The sequence below is a fragment of the Erinaceus europaeus genome, chromosome 4 (genome assembly GCF_950295315.1).
Source record: "Erinaceus europaeus chromosome 4, mEriEur2.1, whole genome shotgun sequence".
Lineage (NCBI taxonomy): Eukaryota > Metazoa > Chordata > Mammalia > Eulipotyphla > Erinaceidae > Erinaceus > Erinaceus europaeus.
In genome coordinates this window covers 68132353-68140783 of record NC_080165.1, presented here as the reverse complement: position 1 = coordinate 68140783, position 8431 = coordinate 68132353, and the positions used below count along the sequence as shown (strand labels likewise).

The window sequence follows — 8431 nt, the reverse complement described above, 5'->3', positions numbered from 1 at the left end:
GCCTCCGTCCACGTCCCCGACTTCCGGAAGTCACTTTTAGCCAAACATCCGGGTTTCTGCTGATTCCACCGCTGTATCTCACCCCTGGGCTCCTCACTCCCGCAGGGCCCCGACTCTCCGACACCTTCTCCGCGCGCGGAACTAGCTCGAGCTTTAGTGACGGGAGCCCTCCAGGGACATGGCAACTCCGGTGGCGCCGACGGGCGGCGCCCGTAGCGGGGCTGGCCCGGAATGGGGAGGATTTGAAGAAAACATTCAGGTAATGGCCCCGGGACTCCGACTTCCAGCAGCCGTCCAGAAACAGCGTGGGGACTAATCCCTCTCTCTAGCTCTGGAAGTCTTTTCCATTTGCAACGCTCTTTCCCTTTTTGGAGTCTTCGTGCACACGAAAGCCAGTGAGGTGGGGGGACCTGGAAGGTCCTGGCTGGTCGTCCAGCTGGAGCATCTCAGGTTAACCCGTTTTTGTTTAGGAGGCGTGGCCGGGGGGTGGGGTGGGAGGGATTCATTGACGTTGGCTAAAAACAGCTCACATAGCTTTGTTGAGGGGCGGGGATTGGGAAAGAAGAAAGCAATGAGCAGTTTTACAGCTTTTGAGATTTTGATGGGGAAAAGACAAGAGGAAGGTGTATGTGGAAGACGGGTACTAGGTTTCCTAAACTAGGAAAGGGACAGAAACTAGCGACCAAAGATTTTGAGAGCAAGGGAGAAGAAGAGAGTGGCATGATCTCTGGTGATTTTTTTTTTATTATTGGAGAGAGACAGAGAGAAAGAGATAGAGAGACACCTGTAGTGCCGCTTTAAGACTTGTGAAGCTTTCAGTCTGCAGCTGAGAGCTGGGGGCTTGAACCCCGGGGCCTTGCACATTTGTATCGTAGGCGCTCAGCGAGGTGCACCACTGCCCATCCCCCATTCTATGGTGATTCTCAGCCATGCTCCCAACAGTGACAGAACAGAGCCCCAAGTTCTGGGGTTGTCAGAAGATTTAACACAAGAAAAAGAAAAGTCAGGGCAGGGGTAGATACCATAATGGTTTTGCAAACAGACTGTCATACCTGAGGCTTCGAAGTCCCAGGTTCAGTCCCCTGCATTACCATAAACCAGAGCTGATTAGTGCTCTGGTAAAAGTAAAATAAAATAAAATAAATAGGGAGTCGGGCGGTAGCGCAGCGGGTTAAGTGCAAATGGCGCAAAGTGCAAGGACTGGCGTAAAGATCCGGGTTTGAGCCCCAGATCCCCACCTGCATGGGGGGGGGTCGCTTCACAGGTGGTGAAGCAGCCTGCAGGTGTCTATCTTTCTCTCCCCCTCTCTGTCTTCCCCTCCTCTCTCTATTTCTCTTTGTCCTATCCGACAATGACAACAACAAGGGCAACAAAAAAGGGAAAATAAATAAATATAAAATAGAAAAAGAAAAGTCAGTCCTGCATTTAAAATAAATTTTGATTTACTGTAGTGAGAGACCAAAGCACTGCTCAACTCTATCTTATTGTGGTACTGGGGATTGAACTTGGGACCTTAGAGTTTCAGGTATAGAAGTCCTTTGCAGAACCCATTATGCTCTCTCTTCAGCCCCAGTCCTGCATGTTATGAGCCATTGTCTTCACAGGGTGGGGGCTCAGCAGTGATTGACATGGAGAACATGGACGATACCTCTGGCTCCAGCTTCGAAGACATGGGCGAGCTGCATCAGCGCCTGCGGGAGGAAGAAGTAGACGCTGATGCAGCTGCTGCTGAAGACGAGGATGGGGAGTTCCTGGGCATGAAGGGCTTTAAGGGGCAACTGAGCCGACAGGTGGCTGATCAGGTAAGCAAGACTGGTCCTTGGAAGGTAGAAACATATCCCAGGCTGTCCAGTGAGAACCATGTAGATAGACAGCAGAGAATACGCAACAGGGCCTAGAGCCAGGAGTGTCAACGATACCCACCACCATCTTCCTTACTTCAGATGTGGCAGGCAGGGAAGAGACAAGCCTCCAGGGCCTTCAGCTTGTATGCCAACATTGACATCCTGAGACCCTACTTTGATGTGGAGCCTGCCCAGGTGCGAAGCAGGTGAGAAACCTTCCAACGCAAGCTCCTCTCCTAATACCTAGTCCCTCTTGCATGACCCCACCAGTCATCATCACACCTATTCCCCAGCCACACCATATGACTTAACAGCTGTGGAACAAGGCGTGGTGGTAGCACACTGTGTTCTTCCTCCTCTCTAGCTAATAAATGGTTCATCTTCTCTGAAAACTTAGCTCAAATATCACCTTGGTTCCCCATTTCTCAGTCCCCCCACCCCTAGTTTATCATGTCCTGATGCTGCTATAGAATCCTAAGCTTTGTTCTAACAGACAGCATTTTGGGAATGTTGTACTTATTCATTCCAGTGACCTCTTCAGAAACAGGCTTTGTTTTCTATTTATTTATTTATTTATTCTCTTTTGTTGCCCTTGTTGTTTTTATTGTTGTAGTTATTATTGTTGTTGTCGTTGTTGGATAGGACAGAGAGAAATGGAGAGAGGAGGGGAAGACAGAGAAAGGGAGAGAAAGACAGACACCTGCAGACCTGCTTCACCGCCTGTGAAGTCACTCTGCAGGTGGGGAGCCGGGGTTCGAACCGGGATCCTTATGCCGGTCCTTGTGCTTTGCGCCACCTGCGCTTAACCCGCTGCGCTACAGCCCGACTCCCTCTCTTTATTTATTTAAGAGAATTATAGCATCACTCTGGCACATGTAATATCAGGAATTGAACTTGGGACAGCCATGTTTGTTGTTGTTTTTACTAGAAAACTGCTCTACTCTGGCTTATGATGGTACCAGAAAGTCAACTTGGGACCTCTGAGCCTCAGGTGTAGTTGTCTCTTACTAAATCATTCTGCATACCCCTACTCTATTTTTTGAGAGAATAAAAGGAGAGACAGAGCAGAGAGATACCACAGCACCACTCCACTATGAAACTTTCCCTTCTCCCCCAGTATGAACCATGATGCTTTTATACGTAGTGCTCAAACCCAAGGCCTATTTATGGAAAAGTACTCACTGTATTGGATGAACCCTGTTTTATTTTATTATTATTATTTTACCAAAGCACTGTTCAGCTCTGGCTTATGGTGGTATGGGGGGGGTTGAATTTGGAACTTTGGAGCCTGCAGCATGACAGTCTGTTTCCATTATGTTGTCTATCCTCTGCTCCTGTTTTATCTTCTTAATTCCTAGTACCAGAAGAATTTCTAAGCCAGAATTTTGGACGGGGGTGGATAGCATAATGGTTATGCAAAGAGACTTTTACACCTGAGGCTCTTTGCATAACCATTATGCTATCTCCCCAGTCCTTGAATGACTTTTCAAGAACTGAATTTGATCTTGCCTTGATTATTGGCTCATTCTTTTTTTTTTTAATATTTTTTTATTTCTTTCCTTTTGTTGCCCTTGTTTTATTGTTGTTGTTACTGATGTTATCATTGTTGGATAGGACAGAGAGAAGAGGGGAAGACAGGGGGAGAGAAAGACACCTGCAGACCTGCTACTGGGCAGTAGCGCAGTGGAGTGAAGCGCAAGGACGGGGCTAAGGATCCCGGTTCGAACTCCCCAGCCCCCCACCTGCAGGGGAGTCGCTTCACGGGCAGTGAAGCAGGTCTGCAGGTGTCTGTCTTTCTCTCCCCTCTCTGTCTTTCCCTACTCCATTTCTCTCTGTCCTATCCAACAGTGACAACAATAACAACAATAGTAACTACAACAATAAAACAACAAGGGCAACAAAAGGGATTCAATAAATAATTTTTAAAAGATTTAAAAAATTATTTATATAAGAGGGAGAATGAGACCATAACTCTGGTACATGCAGTACTGGGGATTGAACTAAGGACCCTATCCCTAACAGTCCAATGATTTATCCACTGCATTACCTCTCAGGCTGCTTAACAAAGATTTATTAAACTTTGTTCTATGCCAGGCTGTATACTAGATATGGGGACTGAGTGATGAAGATAAACAGGAGCCTTCCCTTGAGTGCAATGTGATACAGCACTCATTTAATTTGAAGGACATCTGATCCAGAATGGACTAGAGGATGAGACAAGACAAGTTTTCTCAAAGGAAATAATATCTAGTTAAAGTGTAAGATAGTATCTGGAGCTGGCCACTTGAGAATGGGGAAGCAACTTGTATTTTCAATCCTTTTTCTTTGAAATATGTATTTCTTATTATTTTGTAATATGACTACTTAACCGGGTGCAATATTGCCTGGCCCCTTTATTATTTTGTTCATTTTTTTTTTCCCAGAGCACTACTCAGCTCTGTTTTATAGTGGTGTAGGGGATTGAACCTGGGACTTTGGAACCTCAGGAATGAGAGTCTCTTTGCAAACCATTATGCTATCTACCCCCACTCCATATTTTTTGTTTGTTTGTTTTACCTGAGCACTGTTTAGCTCTGACTTATGGTGGTGCAGGGGCTTGAACCTGGGACTTTGGAGCCTCAGGCATGAGAGTCTGTTTATACAACCATCATGCTGTCTACCCTCCACCTGTGTTCATGTCCTTAACCAGAGCACTGCTCAGCTCTGGCATATGATGCTGCTGCTGGGGATTCCACCTGGGACCTTTGATGCCTCAGATATCAAAGTCTCTTTGCATATCTATTGTGCTCTCTCCCCCAGCCACTTGGTGGGGGTGTGTGTGTGTGTGTGTGTGTGTGTGTGTGTGTGTGTTTCTCAACCAAAGCACTGCACAGCTCTGGTTTATGATGGTGCTGGGGATTGAACCTAGGATCTTTGATGCATCAGGCATGAAAATCTTTTTACATAACCATTATGCTGTCTCCCCGGACCTGAAATATATTTTTCAAGAAAATGCTCACCAGTGCCTGGAGTAATGCTAAACAAGGAGTCAGAGGCACTCTGGCTCTTCCAAGAAACACCTTTCTAACTTTTCTCAGTGCTTTCATCACTACCTTGAATTCTAAGCATCCTCTTATGGTGGTGCCAGGGACTGAACCTGGGAGCCTCATGCATAAGAGTCTCTTTACATAGCCATTATGCTATCTACCCCACCCCACTGCACTCACTTTCTATCCTGAAAGGGAGAGGAAGTGAACTGTGATCCTACCTGATTTGCCTGTCTCTTATTAAAGGGGAACAGGGAATATTGGTGACTTGTCAAGACCACCTCTCTCCCAAGGCCAAGTTGGACTCACAACAACAGAGTCAACAGAGTGTTGGAGTTCAGTGCCAGCACTACTAATCCACTGCTCCTGGTGGCCATTTTTTTCCATTTTATTGGGTAAGACCGATAGAAGTTGAGAGAGATGGGGAAGATAGAGAAGGAGAAAGATAGACACCTACAGACCTGCTTCATCGCTTGTGAAGTGGGTCCCCTGCAGGTGGGGAACTGGGGGGTTTGAACTCAGATCGTTGAACGGGTCCTTGAGCTTAGTGTGCACTTAACTGGGTGTGCCACCACCCAGCCCCCTGTTCCTGAAACATCTTTAGGACAGAAAGTGATGTCCTCATTCCCTGTCTGTCTGTCTCTACTGTCCTCTTCTCCCTTTATCATCCAGCATGTTCTCTGGAGTTGGAGGACTAAGATTCAAGCCCTCCAGAACCTCATAGCCTAGTGCTGCCTCTGCTCTCATCTCTCCTCTCCTCTCCCAGGCTCCTGGAGTCCATGATCCCTATCAAGATGGTCAACTTCCCTCAGGTGAATGGGGGTAGCATGTCCAGAACTGCTGGGGGAGGCTTTAGGATAAAAGGGGACAGGAAAGCCTGGAAAGGCATAAACAGAAGAGCCATTGTACCTCCAGCCTGAATGAATTTGGTATGTTGGCAGAAAATTGCAGGTGAGCTCTATGGACCTCTGATGCTGGTCTTCACACTGGTTGCTATCCTCCTCCACGGGATGAAGACATCTGACACCATTATCGTAAGTAGAACAGAGGACTTTTGGGGGACAGCTGAACTGAATCAAAAGCTGTTCAAGGAGACAATGGCATAGTGAGGTAGAAGGAAGCTCCAAAAAACATCCTGAGACAGAGAGCAGAGAATGTACCAACTAAGGAAAGCCTTCACTCCACAGAGAGAAGGCACCCTGATGGGCACAGCCATTGGCACCTGCTTTGGCTACTGGCTGGGAGTCTCATCCTTCATTTACTTCCTTGCCTACCTGTGCAATGCCCAGATCACCATGCTCCAGATGCTGGCATTACTGGTGAGTCCAGCAGGGTGGTGGGCAAGGTGACCTGGGGGGTGGCACCCAACATCATATGGATCTAAGTAATGCTCTGATTCTTTCTCTTTCAATATTAGTAAACATTTTAGAAGAGTGTTTGTATATAACCAGGCCTTGGTTTATATCTGTTTGGGGCTTGGAGTGGGGTGAAATGGCCAGTGTGGTTCATTTATTTCTCAGTTTTCATTAGGGTCCGGAGGCCAACCCATCTTGAGTGATTTTCATTTGTACCATTCCCCCTTCCTAGGGCTATGGCCTCTTCGGGCACTGCATTGTTCTGTTCATCACCTACAACATCCACCTCCATGCCCTCTTCTACCTTTTCTGGCTACTGGTGGGTGGACTGTCCACCCTGCGCATGGTGAGCTGGGCAAGAGGATTCCAGGGGTGGGCTTACCCTAGGAGTTGGGGAAAACAGACCAGCACTCTGACAAAACCCTAAAGGGATCTCCAAATAAATGGAAGAGTGCAAGGGTACTTTCACTTTGGAACTGGGCTCTCTGAGCCATTTTCCTGTGGCCCTAGGTGGCAGTGCTGGTGTCACGAACTGTGGGCCCTACACAGCGGCTGCTCCTCTGTGGCACTCTGGCTGCGCTGCACATGCTCTTCCTGCTCTATCTGCACTTCGCCTACCACAAGGTGGTAGAGGGTAAGTGACAGAAGGGCTTGGGGAAGGGGGAGAACAGCTGCTTAGGAAAAGACCCAGCGTGGGCTGGGAGGTGGCGCAGTGGATAAAGCATTGGACTCTCAAGCATGAGGTCCTGAGTTCAGTCCTGCGCAGCACATGTACCAGAGTGATAGTCTTGTTCTTTCTCTGTCCTCCTATCTTTCTCAATAAATAAAACCTTTGGAGGAAAAAATAAAATAAAAAATGGAAAGACCCAGCCACCTCTCCACTCTTCTTCCTTCTTTCAGGGATCCTGGACACATTGGAGGGTCCCAACATCCCACCCATGCAGAGGGTCCCCAGAGATATTCCAGCCGTGCTCCCTGCTGCGAGACTTCCCGTCACCGCACTCAATGCTACAGCCAAAGCTGTTGTGGTGACCCTGAAGTCACACTGACCCTACCTGAAATTCTTGGAAGCCCCCATTCTCCCAGCTGTGGAGAGGAAAGTTACTGAGGACATGGGTCTCTGATGGGGTCTTCAGCTGCCACAGAACTGTAGCCAATTAAGTATCTCCTACCCACCTGTTGGACTTCTGAAGGGCATAAGGGCAGGAGCTCCTGGCTTGGACTGCAGGGCTCTGCAGCCAGTGCGGAAAATGGGTCAGCTCTTCAGAGACTATCTCACCACCTACCCCTTTCCTTCCTCTTTATTTTCCCCCACACACATTGTCTTGCTAAATATAGACTTGGTGATTAAAATATTGATCGAAGTCTGGAGCTGCAGCTACCATTCCAGTGGTCTCCATGCCACCCTGCTTCCTGTATACATTGCTGCTCTTTTGTCAGTAATATCATATGTTCCCCCTCGTTATGCCCTAATCCTATAGAATGAAGGTTGGACAACTCAAGAGCATGGTGAGGGCAGTCCCCAAATAGGGAGCCCATCCCCTGTAGCAAGGGACACCTCGCCCCACTGAACAACAGGGAGGCTACAAACACTAGAGCCAGAAGCCTGGTGAACAGTGCACTCAGCCTCACTCTTGGGATACCAGTGGAGCAATGACAATTGGACAAGAACTTCCAGCTTTAACTTTTATTTTTTAAATATTTCCTTTTTAAAATTTTTTTTTATTATTGGGTAAAGAGAGAAATTGAGAGGGAGAGAGACACCTGTAACACTGCTTCACCACCCATGAAGCCTTCCTCCCTACAGGGGTTTCTTGAACTTGGGTGCTTATGCATTGTAATGTGTCTATTCGACTCGACTCTTTTTTTTTTTTTTTTTTTTTTTTGGGCAGAGCTACCAAGAGTACTGGGAATTGAACCTGGGACTTTGAAGTCTCATTCAGGAGAGTCTTTTGCAAAACCATTATGCTGTCTACCCACTCACACCCAGCTTTGACTTTATATGTCTTTATAAGGTCCCTATGCCCCTGGGCCATTGTGTAATGGATAATTTTTCTGTAAGAACTCATATTTGAAGCCAAACTTGGCTTTGCCCTGATTATTCTGAGGCCAGAGAACCCTCAAGCTTTCTCTGCCCTTCTTCTTTTTTTTTTTTACTCAAAACAACAACCACCCCACACACAACATCCCTCATCCTTCCCCCAAA

The 8431-nt window shown here is 47.3% G+C and overlaps 1 protein-coding gene across 1 annotated transcript; it reads left to right on the top strand.

Annotated features, from left to right (window-relative positions):
• The first annotated feature begins 40 nt into the window (after positions 1–40).
• Positions 41–7596, top strand: YIPF3 (Yip1 domain family member 3). The gene is made up of 9 exons (XM_007530418.3): positions 41–259; positions 1605–1802; positions 1944–2050; positions 5637–5682; positions 5812–5904; positions 6058–6189; positions 6458–6571; positions 6736–6859; positions 7126–7596. The coding sequence occupies exons 1-9, from the start codon at positions 179–181 to the stop codon at positions 7272–7274; spliced, it is 1044 nt and encodes a 347-aa protein (XP_007530480.1). The 5' UTR covers positions 41–178; the 3' UTR covers positions 7275–7596.
• Positions 7597–8431: the final 835 nt, after the last annotated feature.